This window comes from Hypanus sabinus, chromosome 6 (genome assembly GCF_030144855.1).
Source record: "Hypanus sabinus isolate sHypSab1 chromosome 6, sHypSab1.hap1, whole genome shotgun sequence".
NCBI lineage: Eukaryota > Metazoa > Chordata > Chondrichthyes > Myliobatiformes > Dasyatidae > Hypanus > Hypanus sabinus.
The window spans coordinates 161,778,921-161,800,758 of NC_082711.1; the positions used below are offsets into that span (position 1 = coordinate 161,778,921).

At 38.8% G+C, this 21,838-nt stretch overlaps 1 protein-coding gene across 1 annotated transcript in view; it reads left to right on the forward strand.

Annotated features, from left to right (window-relative positions):
- The window catches only part of LOC132396021 (protein phosphatase Slingshot homolog 2-like), a 152,586-nt gene that overhangs the window by 25,812 nt on the left and 104,936 nt on the right, over positions 1–21,838 (forward strand). Inside the window, exon 2 of the mRNA XM_059973322.1 lies at positions 16,592–16,635. Within this exon, the coding sequence (XP_059829305.1) occupies positions 16,592–16,635 (44 nt within the window). The remainder of the gene's footprint in view (positions 1–16,591; positions 16,636–21,838) is intronic.

Here is a 21,838-nt window from a genome sequence, read left to right on the forward strand (position 1 = left end):
GCTGGCTGTCCACTCTATCTAATCCTCTTAATATCTTGTATACCTCAATCATGTCTCCTCTCATCCTCCTCCTCTCCAAAGAGTAAAGCCCTAGCTCCCTTAATCTCTGATCATAATGCACACTTTCTAAACCAGGCAGCATCCTGGTAAATCTCCTCTGTACCCTTTCCAATGCTTCCACATCCTTCCTATAGTGAGGTGACCAGAACTGGACACAGTACTCCAAGTGTGGCCTAACCAGAGTTTTATAGAGCTGCATCATTACCCCGCGACTCTTAAACTCTATCCCTCGACTTATGAAAGCTAACACCGCATAAGCTTTCTTAACTACCCTATCTACCTGTGAAGCAACTTTCAGGGATCTGTGGGCATGTACCCCCAGATCCCTCTGCTCCTCCACACTCCCAAGTATCCTGCCATTTACTTTGTACTCTGCCTTGGAGTTTGTCCTTCCAAAGTGTGTCACCTCACACTTCTCTGAGTTGAATTCCATCTGCCACTTCTCAGCCCACTTCTGCATCCTATCAATGTCTCTCTGCAATCTTCGACAGTCCTCAACACTATCCACAACACCACCAACCTTTGTGTCGTCTGCAAACTTGCCAACCCACCCTTCTACCCCCACATCCAGGTCGTTAATAAAAATCACGAAAAGTAGAGGTCCCAGAACCGATCCTTGTGGGCCACCACTAGTCACAGCCCTCCAATCCGAATGTACTCCCTCCACCACGACCCTCTGCTTTCTACAGGCAAGCCAATTCTGAATCCTCCTAGCCAAACTTCCCTGGATCCCATGCCTTCTGACTTTCTGAATAAGCCTACAGATGTGGATTTTCTTGGTATGTGAGGACCTGAGCTATAGGCAATGTTTGAATTGGTTAGGACATTATTCCCTAGAAAATAAATTTGAAGATGACATCAAGATTGGGGAAGTAGTGGACAGTGAGGAAGGCTATCAATGCTTGCAGTATGATCTGGACCAGCTGGAAAAATGGACTGAAAAATGTCAATTAAATTTAATGCAGACATGTGTGAGGTGTTGCATTTTGGGGCAATTGACCATAGTAGAACTTGCATGGTGAGCAATAGGGCACTGAGGAGTGCGGTAGAACAAAGGGATCTGGGAACACAGATCCATAATCCCTTGAAAATGGTGTCACAGGCTGATAGGTTTGTAAAAAGAGGGTTCTGCACATTGGTCTTCATAAATCAAAGTATTGAGTTCTGAAATTAGGATGCTATGGTGAAGTTGAATAAGATTTTGGTGAGGCCTAATTTGGATTATTGTTTGCATTTTTGGTCACCTACCTGAGATTGAAAGACTGCAGAAAAAAGTTAAAGGATTTTGCTGGTATGTGAGGACCTGAGTTATAGGCAATGGTTGAATTGGTTAGGACTTTGATAGAGGTATATAAAATTGTGAGGGGTATAGACAAGGTGAATGAAAGCAGGCTTTTTCCACTGAGGTCAGATGAAACTAGAACTAAAGATCATGGGTTAAGGGTGAAAGGTGAAATATTTAAGGGGAACATAAGGAGAAACTCTTCACTTAGGGTAGCGAGAGTGTGGAATGAGTTGCCATCAGAAGTGGAGGATGTGTGTTTGAATTCAAAATTTTGATAGGTATATGGATGGAACAGTTCAAGAGGGCTATGGTTTGGGTGCACGTTGATTGCACTTGGCAGAATAATGTTTTGGCACAGACTAGATGGGCTGAAGGACCTGTTCCAGTGTGTAGTGCTCCATGACTCTTTCCATTGGACAGGATACTTGCTCCCCACAACTATTTAGAGCCCTAAACTGTCCCTCCATGTGAGGCAGCACTTCACATGGGAATTCATTACATTTATTGCTCTACTCCTCCTCTCATACCGCCATTCAGAGCCCTAAGTGGTCCTTTCAGGTGAGATAGCACTTCACATACATCATTATCCTTTTTTTTCATCCAGTGCTCCTTGTGTGGCTTCCTTTACAGCAGTGAGACCCAATGCAGATTTGGGGAGTCTCTTCATCAAGCACCTTTGCTGTCATAGCAACCAGGATCACCAGGTGGCCAGCCATTTTAATTCCACTTTCCATTCCCATACCAACATGTCTGTTCACAGCATCTTCTACTGCCAAGTTGAGGCAAAACAACACAGTATTGTGTCTTCAGCCTGACAGTATCAACATTGATTTCTATAACTTCTGATTACCATTCGTCTCTGTTATCTTTCCTATTATTTTCCATTATCATTCTGGCCCAATTACCCCATCTCTTTCCATTCCTGGACTTAACAACCTATCACCTAAAGTGAGACAGTACACACAAAATGCTGGTGGAACACAGCAGGCCAGGCGGCATCTATAAGAAGAAGCACTGTCGACGTTTCGGGCCGAGAACCTTTGTTAGGACTAACTGAAAGGAAAGATAGTAAGATTTGAAAGTAGTGGGGGGAGGGGGAAATGCAAAATGATAGGAGAAGACCGGAGGGGGTGGGATGAAGCTAAGAGCTGGAAAGGTGATTGGTGAAAGTGATACAGAGCTGGAGAAGGGAAAGGATCATGGGACGGGAGGCCTCAGGAGAAAGAAAGTGGGGGGGGGGGAACACCAGAGGGATGGAGAACAGGCAAACAACTAAATATGTCAGGGATGGGGTAAGAAGGGGAGGAGGGGCATTAACGTAAGTTAGAGAAGTCAATGTTCATGCCATCAGGTTGGAGGCTACCCAGCCGGTATAGAAGGTGTTGTTCCTCCAACCTGAGTGTGGCTTCATCTTGACAGTAGAGGAGGCCATGGATAGACATATCAGAATGGGAATGGGACGTGGAATTAAAATGAGTGGCCACTGGGAGATCCTGCTTTCTCTGGCGGACTGAGCATAGGTGTTCAGCTAAACGGTCTCCCAGTCTGCGTCGGGTCTCACCAATATATAAAAGGCCACACCGAGAGCACCAGACGCAGTATACCACACCAGTCGACTCACAGGTGAAGTGTCGCCTCACTGGAAGGACTGTCTGGGGCCCTGAATGGTGGTGAGGGAGAAAGTGTAAGGGCAGGTGTAACACTTGTTCCACTTACAAGGATAAATGCCAGGAGGGAGATCAGTGGGAAGAGTGTGTGTCCAAATTGGTGGTCATATATTTTGTGTGCCATGGTAATTTTGAGCAGATGTTACAATTGATTAGTGAATTAGTAAAATAATTACATATATTCATTGTTTCCTATAAATAAAAATATAATGGACAGAGAAAATAAATTAAGCATTTTAGAAAAGCCATTCAAAAATTATTGCTATAAACATTTTTAAAATAATTGAAAAATAACAGTTTTTAAAAGAATATTGTTATTGTAACTGTTTACTATCCAGATACTGATGTGTACACCAGGAGGTCTGCAATGATTTCAAAATCTATCATCCAACATCACGTTTTCTTGCAACTACCTAGCTGGTGCCAAGTTGGTGTGAGATGTTTCCTGTGAAAACATCTCACTGCTCTTGGGCTGTGAAAATCTTTTTGCTGCTTCATTTGACAGTAAAAATAATCATTACGTATCTTTTTAGTATGGACGACGTTTAAAGAATTGAGAGGCAGTATTGCAAGCCACATGTCAACAGATTTTTTATATATGCCATCGGTTCACTCTGATCCTTGACCTAAACCTTCCTCCCTCTGATTTTCTACCTCCTTCCATTTATCCTGTGGTCCACTGTCCTCTCATTAAATTTCATCCTCTTCAGCCCTTTGCCTCTTCCATCTATCACCTCCCAGCTTCTCACATCATTCTCACTACCCCTTCCCCACCCACCTATCTTCTCCCCTCAACTGCATTCACCTATTACCTCTTTTTTTCCTGGTCCTGATAAAGGGTTTTAGCGTTAAATATTAATCTGTTAATTTTCCTCCATAGCTGCAGCCTGACCAGCTGAGTTCTTCAAGCACTTTTTGTGTGTTGTAACAAAAGCTATGTATTTTTATCTGGAGGTTTATTTATTTTCCTCTGAGGAAAAGGGATGTCTATACAGGGCATGGGACAGCCAAGTAAACAATGGCCTTTTCAAAACTAATATCATTTGGGACAATGCTGACCATCAGGTTCAAAGTTCAAAGTAAATCTGTTATTGATGCACGTGTATGTTACCATACACAATCCTGAGAATTAATTTCTTGTGGGCATACTCAATAAATCCATAATAGAATAATAACTGTAACAGAATCAATGAAAGACTGCAGCAACTTGGGCATTCAATCAGTGTGCAAAATACAACAAACTGCAAATACAAGAAAGAAAGAATAATAATATAAATAAACAAACAAACAAAAACAAGCAAGCAAGCAATAAATATCAAGAATATGAGATGAAGAGCCCTTGAAAGTGAGTCCATAGGTTGTGGGAACATTTCAATGTTGGGGCAAGGGAAGTTATGGTTGTTGTTCAAGAGCCTGATGGTAATAACTGTTCCTGAGTGTGCTGTTGTGAGTTCTGAGGCTCCTGTCCCTTTTCCCTGCTGGCAGCAGTGAGAAGAGACCATAACCTAGGGGTACCTGATGATAATGGCTGCTGCTTTCCTACAACCATCAAGCTCTGGAACCAGCATGGATAACTTCACTCACCTCAAGACTGAACTGACTCCAAAACCTTTACAAAGGCTTTACAATTCAGTATTATTTATTTGTTGTTTTTTAAATTATTATTTGCTCTATTTGTCTTTTGCCCATTGGTTGAAGCAGGTGATATGGGAAGGAGAAAGCTTTAATTCCAAGAGCTAAGTGCATGAAGGGGGAAGTCTAAAGATGCAATATTGTAAATTACGAAGAGATCATCATGATGGAGCAATGGAAAGGAAGTCTAATGTTAAAAGAGGGATATTGATGGAGGATATGGAAGTGAACATTTAAAATTGCAATGAAATTATAGTCATTTTAATCTTGAGTCACAAGGGAATAGCTGCCAGTATAGTTTATGGTATATCGTGTCCTAGATAAACCATAGTTTATGGAGCAGAAGCTGGCTAGAGTAAATATCAAAAAAGTCAAGAAAATTGAAGGGTTGCATGACAAACCAGAATCAGAGAATGAGAGGATTTTGGGGAAATGGAGAGTAGGTGTGGCAAGGGACTGAATATTAAATTCAAAGGTGAATACTTAATATTCCCCATGGCTTCAAATTTTTATCTTAATGTTATTGAGAGAGGTAAATGGACTGGTCTTTGGTTTTGAAAGAGATAAGAACAGCTGAGGTTTGCTGAGAAAGACTCAAGAGGTTCACTCTTGTCATATTAATGACAGAATTTTAGAAAGGATCCACATTTACAAAGTACTTTTCAAAAAAAGCATCAATTTTGTGTTTAAAAAGTTATGCCAGAAATGGAACAGTTAGATTGTAAGCAAGATAGTAGCTTAGTCATGAAGCTTTTAACAAAGGCTTTTAATGGCAAGAAAACTGAGAAATGTTGATGTTTTGGTTAGGAGGGAAGTGGCAGAGGACAGGTTTCTGAGTGCTACAGGCTGTATTGCAATGGGGGAAGCACAAATTTAAAGAATTTAAAGAAGTAGCTTTATGGATAGGGGTACTCTAAAAGACTGTAAAGATTGGCAGAGATTGCATTTAAGCAGAAGTTTGTGATAGAAGTTTAAAACATAATGCTTTTATAATTTCAGTGGATTTGTAAATTGTAGCAATTGCCCTGTAAACTCATGAATCCTGACAGATGCTTACTATTATAGACAGAAGTTTGTCGTCAACACTGTGTCCCGGAAGAGGCAGCAATGGGTGCAGTTTCTTGGGTTATAAGAAGCCGTGCTTATTGAAAATTAATGCACGGTATGAATTTCCAAGAGCACATCTGCAGTTTGTAGTATAAATGATTAGTCCTCAAAATGATTAGCAGGGATCACGTGCATATTAGAAAGGATTATCTAACTATTTTAAATGTGAGAAACATTTTTACATGTTTTATTTTTGTTTCATATGCTGACTTCATTAATCTGAACTAATTAGAATATATAGCCACATTGGAAAAATGGGTCACAAAAACCTGATGCTCTGTTAATAATACAGCTTTTTTAAAATGTGATTTCATTTTATGAAAAACAGTATTTTTAAAGGCTGGCAATTATGCTGAATGGAATGGAGCACTAATGATTTTGAATCCTATTTTAATATATGTCAATTAATGGCAAGAGTTTTGGTGATAAGAATAATTCTGTTAGCCTTGTTACACAGGTTAGGATGCTAATCAGGTTGTCAGGGAGAAAAGGATCACGATTAGATGTGATGATTCTGGTGTTCCAATAAGCTGCAAAATTCAATTTCATAGTTTATATAAGTAACAATCTCTTGAGAGAGATGCCAGAAAGCATCTGGTATCTGTGTGCCTAAAACCAAATTAGGAGCCTAATATCAGGAAAGCGCAGAAAAGGGATGGAAAGAAAGAAAAGTTTTATATTAAACAATTCCATTGTTCCAGTGATCTGAAATTAAATAGCTTGTCTCTGTATGTAATAACTAACTCTACAGAGTAGTGTTATTGCAACATAGACTATTTTCTTAATTTTGTTTCAATTAACTTGATTGAGGTGCAAGTGTATTGAAGATATAAGTGTCAGTAAATTTTTTCCCAGTATCTCCTATATCTGATTTATTGTCATTTTTTAAATGTAAAGTCCTACAGACAATAGAAACCAGCTGGTGCCTGATAACTAAGAGGAGTTGAAGTGACAAACAATTCCTTAGGGGTGTTGTGATTGGTGTTTGTCAGTAAAGTGTTGCCATGTAGAAGATGAATTGAGAAGGAAGGTTGACGTGAGGGTGGCACCTGTCTCTTTTTTATATTTTGTAAAATGATAGAAACACTCTCTTTCTGTAATTGTGAACTTATGGAAAAGAATCTGATTGGTCTCCACATCTTCAGTTACCCTGTATAGTCGTCCCTCAGTATCCATGGGGAATTGGTTCCAGGACCCCCCGCGGACACCAAGATCCGCGGATGATCACGTCCCTTATATAAAATGGCATAGTATTTGCATATAACCTACGCACATCCTCCTGTATACTTAATTCTCTAGATTACTTATAATACCTGATACAATGTAAATGCTGTGTAAATAGTTGTTATACTGTATTGTTTAGGGAATAATGACAAGCAAGTCTGTATATGTTCAGTACAGACGCAACCATCGTAGCTCTTCTGGGAACACTGATGCTGCCTCGGCATCAGCTGATGCCGATTCTCCCATGGTCTTTAAGTTCTTGAGGCTGTAGCACTTTACATAGCCAGCCAGCCATCCCTTACTAGCCTTAAACTCCTTCCTCTCGCTCACAACACAAGTAGCAAACGAATGAGATGCAAGGCGAATAATGCTCAAACAATGAGTGCTGGAGAGAGACTGAGGATCTGTGAAATGGCGGAAGGCTACAGCAGGTTATGCCTACACATCACTTCATTCGCGTAGATTCAGCATGGTGCTTGGTGCGCGGCAAATTCAAGTTATGCTTTTTGGAACTTTCTGGAATGTTTTTTAGAATATTTTTGATCCACGGTTGGTTGAATCCGCGGATACAGAGGGCCGACTGTATACCATAGAGTTAATTAATATTCAGCATAACTGTTTTTGGAAAATGTGCTTTTATTGGATACAAAAAAAATCTTGAGAAAGCTACACATTAATGCAATTATATTGAAATGTGTAATTATTGCATTCTTAATGAAACATTCGCCTTTGCCCTAATTTTAAGTCTCAGAATCTCAAACGGCCTATAGATTGGCAAGATTTAGTTCATGTTTCCATTACAAAAATATCATGGCTTTATACTTTAAAATGGATGTTTTTTAATCAACCTCTATTTTGGTTACTGCAAACAAGATGGTACTTGCACAATTTTCTTCAAGTTTTCATCTTTCGGTACTATTCTTGCACATTTTATTTAGTGCAACATACGAAAGCAGTTAGAGTGAAGCTCAAAATTACAATGTGCAGAGTGTCACACTAAATGTCACATTACTGTGTGGTGAACAAAGAAGTACTGCAATGGATAACATGCTGTTCATTCATCTGGCACCATTCCTTCTTATTGATTATTCAGCCACAATTCTAATGCTAATGGACAAATCAAAATATTCCAGTAATTTAACCCATTCAATGCACTGAATTAAATTAACCCCCCTTTTTTTTAATCAAGAAGGCCATAGAAGATTGTTCAGCAGTGGGAACATGAATAATCTGGAGCAAGTCAGTATTAGGAGGAGGTATTATAAGTTGCCCAAGGGTTGATAAATCCCCAGGGCTGTCGTGTGAAATCTATCCTTGTCTGCTAATGAAAGCAACGGAGGAGACAGCAGGGGCCCCGACACAGATTTTTTGTATCACTGCCAGCCACAGGTGAAGTGCCAGAAGACTGCAAGATAGCGAATATTGATTGTTCCTGTATATAAGAGGGACAGCAGAGATGAGCCAGTTAACTACAGGCGCTGAGCCTTGTGTCAGGAAGAGGGAAATTGCTAGAGAATATACTAATGAATAGGATTTAAGTACATTTGGCAAGGCAGGAACTGATCAGGAATGGTCAGATTGCTTTGTGCAGGGTAGATCCTCTCTCACATGGTTATGTTTTTGAGGAGGTAACTTTAGAAGACTGATAAAAGCAGTGAGATGTTGTCTCTAGGCTTAGATAAGGCATTTTATAAAGTTCTGCGTTATGGGTTGGTTCAGAACCCATGTGGGATCCAAGGTGAGCTGGTTAATTAGATACAAAATATGACTGGTCATAGATGCCATAGGTGCTGGGAGTATGTTTTTCTGATTGGAAATCTGTGACCAGTGGTGTACTGCTGGGGCTCTTGTATGTTAATGATTTGGATGGGAATGTAGGCTATATGATTAGTAAATTTGCAGATGACATGAATATCAAGGTTATTTATGCCTACAGTGGAATATAGATCTTTTGGAAAGTTGGCAGAGCATTGGCAAATGGGGCTTAATCTCAACAAGTGCTAGGTGGCAGATAGTTGTAGCTCTAGTTAGGCCACACTTTGAGAATTATGTTCAATTCTGGTCACCTCATTTTAGGAAGAATGTGTAAGTTTTAAAGAGGACGCAGAGCAGATTTACCAGGATGCTGCCTGGATTAGAGAACATGTTTTATGAGGAAAGGTTAAACAAGGTAAGGATTTTCTCTTTGGAGTGAAGGAGGATGGGAAGCTAAAGGACCTGTTACTATGCTGTAAGATTCTTTGACTGTATGACTCAATGAACATCAGAAGGCTTACAAACTTTAGTTTCATTCTTCCAGTTGTCTTCAATGTATCATAGTCAATGAGGTGAAATTGATATTTGGAAATTCCATTACTGGGATTTAAATATCTGTGCTAAAAATTCAAACACTGCTTTGTGTTCACAAATAAGGAATACTGGCCATTCTACTATGAAACGTCTCTAGTATTGAATACTTTACTTCCAATCTCAATGAAAAACCTGAATCTTAATACTAAATGATGAAACTATGAGAAGAAAGTTGCCTGTGGTTCTTTGGAGAAACAGTGAAAAATTTGTTTTTATCCACATTCATTAGCATTTAAGTGGTTATCATTTCAAAGGACTTGTCCTGGGCCTGGCATGTAAGTGCAGTTATGAAGAAAGCACAACAGTGCTTCTACATCCTTAGGAGTTTGGAAAAGTTCTGCACGGCATCTAAAACTTAGACAAACTTCTGTAGATGTGTGGTGCACAGTATATTGACTGGCTACATCACAGCCTGATACGGAAACACACATGCCCCTGAAAGGAACGTCCTCCAAATATGGCCCAGACCATCATTGGTAAATCCCTTCCCACCACTGAGCACCTCTATACGGAGCATTGACGCAGGAAAGCAGCACCCATTACCAGGGATCCCCACCACTCAGGTCATACTCTATTCTCACTACTGCCATTTGGAAAAAACCTACAGGAGCCTTAGGACTCACGCCACTAGGTTCACAAACAGTTATTACTCTTCAATCATCAGGGCCTTGAACTAAAGGTGATAACTTCACTCAGCTTTACTTGCCCCATCACAAAAATGTTCCCACAAGCAATGGACTCCCTTTCAAGCACTCTTCATATCGTATTCTCGAAATTTATTGCTTATACATTTATTATTATTATTTCTTTGTGTATTTGCAGTTTGTTGTCTTGCTCATTGGTGCAGTCTTTTCATTGATTCTATTATGTTTATTGGGCTTATTGAGTATACCCACAAGAAAATGAATCTTAGGGTTGTGACATATTTGTACTTTGATAATTTACTTTGAACTTAAACAAATAACACACAAGTTGTATATATTCCTCACATATCACTAAAATCCAAAAAGAAAAGTGATTCTTCAATGACAGAGAAGAAATTTGCCAGAAGACTCAGAATATTTTGACAACTTGGCAAAGTAGATCAAGAATTTAAAAAATAAAGGCATGATATGAGAGTAGATGGTTGAGAAACAATACCCGACCATGAGAGCTTTTTGCAGACATTTATAGATTTTAAAATATAGTCATTTGAAATGTGTGTCCCTTGCATATAGAGACAGGACAGCTGTCTAATGGAAAATACTACAGGTATTCAGTAATTACTTTTTATTAATAAAATAAATGCAAAACCTGCATCTGTCAATTGTAAAGGACTGAAGAAATTAAGTAAGTTTGAAAATGGATTTTAAAGCACATGATGATGCACATGATGATCAAGGACCTGAAGATCCACATCACAGTTTTGGAAGACAAGCTTTTAAAGATACTCCAGTGCTTTATGGATCCTGAAAAGAGCTCTGTGGAATAGCAGGTAGCAAATGTGACCCTATTGAGAAAGGAAAGAGGAAGCAAAAGGGCTAAGAGTTCATAGTTTCCTATCATTATTATGGAATTGATGGAATTAATAATGAAAAATGTAATAATAGACCCTTTGGAAAAGTAATAGTTGGATTGAGCATGCTAGCATCGATTTTATAAAAACAATAAATTGTGCTTAACTAATCTCCTGAGGTAGTGAAGATGGCAACTGTACCAGCATCAGTTTAATTGGAATTTTGAAATGCTTTCAATTAAAGTTGCATATACGAGGTTTGGCAATAAATTTGGAGGACATGGAATTGATGGTAAACATACAGATTTTGATGGAAAACTCATTACCAGAAGCAAAGGGCAGAAAGCCTGGGATTAGTGGGGTACTGCATGGATATGTGCTGTTTATTCTAACCTGTGTCATTGATTTGGTTCAGTGAACCAAATGTCACGTTTGCAAGTTTGCTGACAATACTAATCTAGGTGGGATTACAAGTATGGAAAAGAACGTAAAGATGTTTTGAGGGGAGATGTGCAATCGGAGTGAATAGATGAGAATTTGACAGGTGGAATATACTGCAGAAAAATACAAAGTTTTCCACTATGTGAACATAATGGAAAAGCAAGGTATAAAAGTACAGAAGGCAATATGAGGTTCAGCAGGTAATGAGTGATTTAGAGAGTCCACATTAAGTTAGCCTTTTACATAAAAGGATTTAATTACAGGAGTAAGGAACTACTAGTGCAATTTTGCAGAGCCTTAGGGGGACAATACCTTAAATAATCTATAGTTTTGGCTTCCTTACCAAATAAAAGGACATGCTAGAATGAATGCACCTAAGATTGGTTTCAGTCATTACGGGTTTGCCGTATGAGGAGAGAGAAGTAAATTGAGACCGTGTTCTCCCAAGTTTAAAATAAAGAGAGGAGTTCTCATCAGACTTAGATTTTGACAATTTTACAAAATTAGACAGGGAACACAATCTGAAAACATGGGGTTAGCTGTTCAATATGGAGAGGTGGAAAATTCTCTTTATTCAGAGGATGGTGAAACTTTGGAATTCTCTATCCTTGAGGGCTATGGTGACTCTTATCATTGAGATGATTCAAAATGGACATCCATAGTAAAGTAATCAAGGAATATGATTCAACTTATATTTATTTTCGAAGTATGCATGAAGTATACAACCCTGAGGTTTATTTTCCCACAGTCAGCCATGAAACAAAGAAAACAATGGAATTAGTTTAAAGAAAAACATCAAACGCCCAACACACAAAAAAAAGAACATCGCGCAAGTGGGAAAAAACGAGGGAAAAACACAGAATACAAAAACACCAAATCACAAAGTCATATCTAGGCATATTCAGTTTACTTCAGCTCAGTTCAGTTCAAATTGGTGCCGCGCCATTCACTATCCGTGGGCCACCCTAATAAAATTGCATAAAAAGCAGCAAAAAAAAAAGGGGTGACCGGAAACCAGAAACCCATCATAACATTAACTATAGAGTCTAATTCACAAACCCTATCGATTAAACTTTGCCTACAACCCAGGACTCCGGCATTATCCTCCCGCAGCATGGATTGAGAGGAAGAGAGAGACTGTTTGTACACAGGCACTTTCCTCTGGGAGCAGTGGGTGTGAGGGAGAGAGAGAGACTGATTACATGCAGGAAGTGGTGCTGAACAGCTGCCTACCTTCCACTATTGTCCTTGTTGATGAATCGGTCCAAAAACACACTGTCAAAATGTAGATCACAGACTCCAACAATAGCAGAACCAGATTTGAACAAGAAAGCTGACGTAAACAAAGTGAAAGAATTAGTTTGTGAACTGTCTGAAGTATGTCGCTCTTGGTCATTTGTTTGCTGGTGTCATCTTGCTTGTGCACATCTATACTCACATCCTTCCACAGATGCGCAGTAGAAAGCATCCTAACGTGCTGCATCACTGCTCAGTATAGAAAATGCACTGTGGCCGACACAGAGTTTCTACAATGGGTAGTCAAAACTGCCCAATGCATCACCAGCACCAGCCTACCCATTATCAAGGACATATGTACAGAAAGATGCCAGAAAAGGGCCAGTAACATGAAGGATTGCACCCACCCTGCTCATGGACTGTTTGTCCTACTTCCATCAGGAGGAGGCTAACTAGCATCCATACCAGGACCACCAGATTGAAAAAACAGTTACTTTCCCCAAGCAGTAAGGCTGATCAACACCTCCATCCACTAACCAACTCTTCCACTCTTCACCACCACTTTTTACCATTTCCTGTCAGTCACCTTATGTACAGACACTCCTGTGCCCAGAGTCACTTTATGGACATACAATTAATGTATACAGTATGTATCTATCATGTATTTATATTTATTGTGTTTCTTTTATTATTGCATTGTGTTTATTTTTGTGTTGCATCAGATCTGGAGTAACAATTATTTCATTCTCCTTTATGCTTGTGTACTGGAGGTGACTTTAAACAATCTTGAATTTTCTTAATTTTTTTTCTTCTTATAAGGCCATTGTATTAGAAGGTCAGTCATGACCTTCATAAGTAGTGAGCTGGTTCAGAAACAGACGGCCAATCACTGCGCTTTTTTTTGCATTCTTTTTACCTGTTTTGCCAGGTGATGCATTGTGTTAATGAATATTGTTGATTTGTAGTAAGAATTTGAAGTAATAACTACATTTATCTAAAGAAAACTATTGTGTTAATTCTCAGTGTTGATGTTTACATACGTAAGTTTATGGGGTTAGTGCAGGAAGATGACACTGATGCTGACTTGCTACAATCCTGTTTTATCACACATTTTTTTTGATTTCTTTGTCAGAAGAATCCAGGTTTTAAGCTCACTGCACTTCAAAATCACTCAACATGTATAGTGCCTTGATAGCACTCCAGTTTTGCTACTTTAAATGAAAATTAAAACTATCTAAAAAACAAAATATCAGGTTAGATAACCTAAAGCTCAATTATAATTTTGCTGCAAAGAGTGCCTTTATGGAGGCAAAATAATTAGGGAGGAAATTCCATACTTTTTGGCCTTGGTGGCTGCGGGCACAGCCTTCAATGGTGGAACAGGTCCATTTCCTAATGATGGAGAGACCAGAATTAAACTGCAGTTATAGTGCTACAGAGATTACACATATAGAAGGAAAGATAAAAGAGGGATTTAAAACAAAGATGAAAATCATAAATGAAAAATTGGCAAGCACTAGATTGATGGGTGAACAGGATTTGGTGCATGCTTAGACTTTGGCATCAATGGTTTAGTTTAGTCTTAAGCTTCCAAAGAACTGAAGAAAGGAGACCAGTCAGGCATGGATAAAGTAATAAAACCAGATGAATTGAAAGAGGGTTAGAGTGTGACAGTATTACAGGCAGCAAAAATGGACTTTCTCAATGATAGTATGGTTGAGGTTTAATGCTTATCACATTTTTATCAAGTATGGTACTTAAGATGATCAAAAAAAAGATAGGATTCACAGAAAAATACACACAAGACTGCCACATAGCCAATTTACAAAAGAGGAAAAATTGTGCGGAAAGTAAATAAAAAGGTAAACAAAAACACATGGAACATGAACTGCAGAATCCCCAAAAGTGAGTCCACAGCTGCAGAGCCTGTTCAGTGCCGAGACAAGTGAAGCCAGTCCAGGAGCCTGATGGCTGCATGGCAACAAATGCTCCTGAACCTGGCAGCGTATGAGCCAAGACTCCTTCCTGTACCTCCTGCCTGACGATGGTAGTGAGAAGAGAGGGAGACCGGTCAAACATAGGCAGACATTACTGAACATCTGTTCGTTTTCTGCTCTCATTCTCGAATATTTTAAGCTTGCCTATTTTTGAAAAATATTATTTTAATCTTATTATTTATTTATTTATTTTTGTTAATGTTATCTTATGTGTTGTGTTTAAGTATACTTGGTCCTGACGAGCATTATTTTGTTTGGCAGAATACATGTGTATGGTTGAATAGCAGTGAACTTGACATAAATGTGAAATAGGAGGGGTCTGTTAGATATAAAGGAACAAATGCTAGATATCATAATTGTTAATTAATTGACTTTGATTTGATAGATAAGAATAGAAATCTGAAAAATAAGCAAAGAACTGGGAACACCCATCAAGCCAGACAGCATTATGGAATCATAATGGCATTTCAAGTTAAAGACCCTTTGCAGACCAAAAAAATGTATTGTAATCTATATAAAAATAAATTTAGAAGATATCAGTTAGTTTAGAATGGATAATTCGAATACACTGGGTCACATAAATTAGGACAAAGGAACACACTCAGGAATTATAATATCTTTTCTAATGATTTGTGATATTTAATCAGTTATTTTTATTTAATAATGATTGGAAAATTCTCTCCTTTGCTGCCATCTGGTGGAAAACCAGTGTAAGTTGTTTCATTGAAGCTTTTAGGAAAAAAATTAGAAAGAGTAGAAAAAATAAAGCTGTTCTGCAGTCACTCTGGATAAAATAGATTCAGACCACTGGGAGAGCAGTTGGAAGGAGAAGGTCATTAAGATATGATAGGGAAGAATGGGAACTATTTTTCACTTAATTAGAATATGCAGACGACCTGGATTCGTGCCTTCTCCCTCCCAACATTTTATGAGGATAGATGGATGAGAAGAGTAATGAAGAAGGAAAACAGTAGAGTATGTGGTGAGAGTGGGATGACTCTTGGCAATGCAAGAGCTGATACAGCATAAAATCCCATTTTCTTCTGTGGTAAAGTGACTTGCACTGTGAAAGTGGATGGAAGGCAGCCTTGCAGATTGGTAGAAAAGTGAGGGATATAAAATGCTACCAAGAGGAAAGAAGCTGAAGGCAGATGAGTTGCTTCTGTTGGACTGGGAAGATTGAAGATTGGAAAGCTAGATTTGGAATGATATTAGCAGCTTACAAATGACTGTGGGAAGAGAACCTAGAATCAGAATCAGATTTATTATCACTGACATAGGTAGTGAAAATTGTTGTTTTGAGGCTGTCCAGTGCAAGACATGAAAATTACTGTAAGTTACAAAATAAATAATTATAAATAAGATGAATAATGAGGTTGTATTTCTAGACCAGAGGAGAAGAAGCTGTTCTTTAAACATTGAGTTGGGTAAACCTGGCATTTAAAACAGTAGTCCCATTTTTAGTTTTTGTTTGCAGAATGTTTTACCTTGGTTATACTGGTTCACATAACTAAGTAGCCCATAGTCTTTTCCATTTGAATTTGGTTTTCCTGTGTCAATTGACATTCATCTAGAATTTGCTGCCAAAACGCTAGTGTTTAATCACACAGTAATCTTAATGTACAACTTGTCCAACAGCCTGAGACTTGGAGGTAGTGCATAACTTGTGGTGGACAGTTTGTGCTGTTCCTTTATTGGCCTTGAAAATATTACAATCAAAAGAACAGCAGGTGCTTAAAAATTTAAATAGATATGATAGGTGCTATAGGGTCAGAACTGATGAAAGGTCTCAGACGGAGATGTTAACTTTCCACAGATGCTTACTGACCCACTGAATTTTTCAGCATTTTGTTTTTATTGTAAAAGTGGCAACCTATTTCCAACCTTCCCTTGAATTTTGTCACTTACAAGCTCATTATATATAGAAAGCTATAACTGGTAGTTAATTGTACATTTATTTTTCATTTTGTGATAATTATTACTGCAATGCCAGTCAATCTTTCTAGTCTAAATGATACATTCCCGAATGTAGTAGTCTTGCGGGGATTTTTTTAAAAAGTTGTTTTTCTTAATCTTTGTTTCTTTTAAAACCTTGCAGGAGGCAGACAGTGTAGAAGAAGAACGCAGATCCCAGCCACGGAGGTAAGAACCATCACTTAATTTTAACCCATCTATTTTTATTAATTTTTTGTTAAAAACAATTACATTTGTCTGATAAGCCTTGATATTTTCAGAAATGATAGAACACTAATTTAGGACTTTAGTAATTATGCTTCAAAAATAATTATTCCCGATGGCTTTTGCCCTCTATCTAAAAGTTAAATCCTTCTTAAAATTTTAACCTTCAATAATGTAATGGTGGCTGTTGGGTTGCAAACTATTTTTATTCTTGTTTAACTTGAGGGGAAATAGTCCCTTTGCTACATGTGAACATAAAAATTTAGTCCTAAAATTATAAGGCAGTCCATGAGGGCGGCATGGTAACATTGTTTTTAGTGTAATGATTTACAGCACCAGTGATTGGAAGATTGGGGTTCAGTTTGTGCTGCTTATCTGTAAGGAGTTTGTATATTTTCCCTGTGGCCAGGTGGGTTTCCTCTGGGTGCTCTGTTGGTGCCAAAAGCATGGCAACACTGTTGGGCTGCTCCCAGCATAATTGCCGGACTGTATTGGTTGTTGATATAAATGGCACATTTCACTGTATGCTTTGACGTACATGAAGCTAATCTTTAATGATGAAAGGTAAGTTGCAGTAAGTGGTTTTTAGACATGATTGCTTGATAATTAAAAGGACTTCTGATACCCATGTTATTTCCTTTTTGTGAAAGCCTGTTAATCTTCATAACTTTAAACAATTACGTCAAAGGTTAATTTGTTCTCTCATCACTTTAGAAACATAGTCAACAACTGTGTTAAGCCAATCTTCATCCAACCTTGCAGTATAAAAGAGAAGGCAGCAGAGTCGCAGAGGAGAAGGTACTGCTACAGGGATATCATATAGCTGCAGTAGCCCACATTGACTGTGCTCTTCAAGTTTCAGTTCACTACCTTTAGGTGGTGCCTAAATACATTCGAATTCTTGTGGAAGGGAAGGATGTGCATAATGATATAAAAATCACAAACAAGGACCATTTATTCTTGTGGAGATGTCTCTCGTAATTGACATCTTTCATGGTGAGGATCATAGGAAATTTTTCAATGCCTGGTGCACTAGAATGATCTGTGTGTGGCGCCATCACATGAGGCACAAGACAAGGCTGTCTTGAGGATTTGGAAGACAAAGCAACACTAAAGTTATTCGGAAAAACTATATGGCCTTTACTGTTTTGGAGAGATGTTGTTGTAAGATTTTAAAACGCCCTTAATTCACTCAGTGTGCACATGTTAGTAAGCAATGGCTTATCGTGGAATCTGTGTAGGTGGAGATACTGCTGTGAAACAAAGTCAGTGCTTGCAGTGGTTAAAACAATTTGGCTTCAGGCATCAATGCAAGTGATCAGTGATGGAGTTTGGTAAGAATGAAAATATTGAATTTGAAACCCAGATTACAAGATTTTCTTGTCTGACTCAGGATAATAGCTTTACTTTGGCCCAGAAGGAAAATTGGTCTTGAAACCTACCTTGACTCTTCCAGCACCAACTTGAAATTATCATAGTGTTTTTAACATAACTAAATGATTTGGGGCACTTGTCAAGAGTGTTATCAAATAAAGTTGACATCAAATCACGTTAGTGAAATTTTTGGATGTGTAACCAAAAGCTTGGTTTAAGAAGACTTAGCATCTAAGAAAAAATAGGGATGTTGTGGTATGTAATTCCTGAGCTTGGAGTTTTAATGCCAGTGGCAGATCAATGTTGGGATAATCTAGGAGCCGAATTAGAGCTGCAGATCAATTGCAGATGAATAGAGAATGGAGGAGGTTACAAATAAGAAGAGTCAAGGGCATTGTAGGTTTTGATAAATAGGCTGAGAATTTAAATTTGGTTCTTATTTGGGCAATAGCCACAATGTAGATCAATTAGCATAAGGTATAATACTGTGTTTGCATAATTTTGGTATTTATTTGAAGTAAATTGCAAAATAAAGTATACAATGCTAGCTAGATTGTAATAAGAATGTTCAACCTTGTGCCCTCTCTCCTTTATTCCTTCCTCTGCAGTTCTCTAATGCCTGAAGTGCATGGTGTGAATAAAATAAACTTTCTATTTTGAAATGAAGTTTGACTGTCTGTAGGGCATCATTTAGAAGGAAGAATAAGGAGGCCATGTGCTCATTTGATAACAATGTTGTGGAGCAAAAGGATCTTGCACTACAGATTACTGTATTATTGAATTGAATTGACTTACATCCTTCACATACATGAGGAGTAAAAGTCTATGTTACGCATCCGTCTAAATGTGCAACCAGAGTAATTCATATTAATTTATAATAAATAGAACAGTTAATGTAATATCGAGTACACTGAAATCAGTGTGAGTTAATCAGTCTGATCGCCTGGTGGAAGAAGCTGTCCTGGAACCTGTTGGTCCTGGCTTTTATGCTGCGGTACCGTTTCCTGTTTCAGGTAGATGGAGCATGTCAGCCTGGGAAGGCAGTCCACCTAAGAGAGGGAAAACTGATTTCAAACCTCCACTGCCTTGCGGCCATGCCCACTTATGGAAAAGGCTTTGGGAGAAAACCCTGAGGACAAATCTGAAGCTGGAGTCCCTAAAGCAGTCTGATGTTGCCTTCAACCTCATTCTGGCAACTCCTGTGATGACACTGGTGCCAAGCTGTATCGGTCCTTGCCCTTCCCTTGGATAACATCAGTGGCATGGAGAGGGGAGACTTGCTGCATGGGTAACTGCTGGTCTTCCATACAACCTTGCCCAGGCCTGCACCCTGGAGAGTCCAGGCGCAGCTCCATGGCCTCACCATTTCCTGGATGGTAGCAGCTGGAATAGGTTGGGGGTGACTCAGGTCCCCAATGATCCTACTGGCCCTTTTTATACACCTGTCCTTGTAAATGTCCTGAATTGTGGGAAGGTCACAACTACAGATGCACTGGGCTGTCTGCACTATTCTCTGCAGAGTCCTGCAATTAAGGGAGGTACAGTTTCCATACCAGGCAGTGACGTAGCCCGTTGGGATCCTCTCAATTGTGCCACTGTAGAAAGTTCTTAGGATTTGGGGGCCCATACCAAACTTCCTCAACCGTCTGTGGTGAAAGAGGCACTGTTATGCCTTTTTCACCACACAGCTGGTATGTACAGACCATGTGAGGTCCTCGGTGATGTGGATAATGAGAAACTTAAAGCTGTTTACCTTCTCCATCCCTGATCCATTGATGTCAATAGGGGTTAGCCCATCTCCATTCCTCCTGTAATCCATAACCAGCTGCTTTGTTTTTGCACTAACTTGGTTAATCGAGAGAGTGCCAGTTAGCCACAGGCATTTGTTTCCAAGTGGCTAGATTTGAAAAGCAGATAAAGTAATAATAAACTTCTATAAAAGCATAGTTAGATTATTTAGCTGGTTATTTGCATGGAATTATAGAAGAGTTGAAATTCTATACCAGTTATTTAGTTTGAATGTATAGAATCTGAATAATTGCCCTACAAGTCATAAGCTTTTTTTTATACTGCAAGTCAGATGTTTATTTGATGTGATGGTGCAGTGATTATGAAAGAATTTATCTCAAAATAAATAATTAAATCTTGTTGCTTATGTTGCCTGAACTGTGGTTCTTTGCCAATAAGTTCCATTTATGATGCTTTTCAAATAGTCATTAAAGTGACCTTTCTGCCTTAGTTAAATGGATTGAAGTGACAAAATAATTAAGTAAATTCTTGAACTCCCCATTGTTTAGTTTCATTTAGCTCTAACAGATCATTTCATCGTAGCCTCCTTTTTCTGCATTTGAGCCCGTCTTCAACTCTTACCTGTCAAATCCTATTCATATTTTATGTACATTGTGGCCACTTTAGGCACACCTGCTCATTCATGGAATTTTATAATCAGTCAATCATGTGGAAGCAAGTCAATACATAAAAACTTGCAGATATGGTAAAGGGGTTCAGTTGTAGTGACCAAACATCAGAATGAGGAAGAAATATGATCTAGGTGTCTGTGACTGTGGATTAATGAGTTAGAAACATAGAAAAGATACAGCACAACACAGGCTCATCAGCCCACAAAGCTGTGCCGAACATGTCCCTACCTTAGAACTACCATAGCCCTCTATTTTTTGAAGCTCCATGCAGCAGGAGTCTCTTAGAAGGCCCTATCATTTCTGCCTCCAGCTGCCCATTCCACGCACTCACCACTCTCTGCGTTAAAAACATACCCTTGACATCTCCTCTGTACCTACTTCCAAGCACCTTAAAACTATGCCCTCTTGTGCTCGAGTTGATATGAGTATCTTGTAAATTGTTGATCTCCTGGGATTTTCATGCACACCAGTCTACAGAGTTTACATAGAATGGTGCAAAGAACAAAAAAAAATCTAGTGGGCTGCAGTTCTCTGGGCAAAAACACCTTGCTAATGAGAGAGGTCAGAAGAGAATGGCCAACTGGTTCGAGCTGACAGGAAGGCAACAGCAACTCTAATAACAATGTGTTACAACAGTGGTATGCAGAAGAGCATCTCCAAATGTACAGCATGTCGAACCTTGAAATGGGTGGGCTACAGTAGCAGAAAACCATGAACATACACTCAGTGGCTACTTTATTAGGACAGGAGGTACCTAATAAAGTGGCCATTGAGTATATCTTTAAGCATACATGATTTTTATTCACTTTTGCTTCTTATGATAGTCATAGTTTCAAACATTTTTCTTGCATCTCATTATTGACTAACTAATTAAATTATATGTAAGTGCTCGCCCTTCAGAGGTATGTACAGTCGGCCCTCAGTATCCACGGGGGTTTGGTTCCAGGACCCCCCCCCCCCCCCCCGCGGATACCAAATTCAGCAGATGCTCAAGTCCCATATATAAAATGGTGTAGTATTTGCATATAACCTACACACATCCTCCCGTATACTTTGAATCAACTCTAGATTATTTATAATACCTAATACAATGTAACTGCTATGTAAATAGTTGTTATACTGTATTGTTTAGGGCAGGGGTCACCAACCTTTTGTGCACCGTGGACTGCCCGACGGTGGGGGGTGGGGTGGGGGTGTTGTAGGTGTATAGGTGACAAGTCAACTATAAGTGGCTAATACACTCAATTTCGTTTCTAAAAGGGTTTATCTAACAAATTTAATATTAAACACATAGCGCATACTTTCCTCACATGAATGTAGTGATAAGTCACTTATAAGTCAATAGCATCATAATATTTTAAGTAATGTTTGGA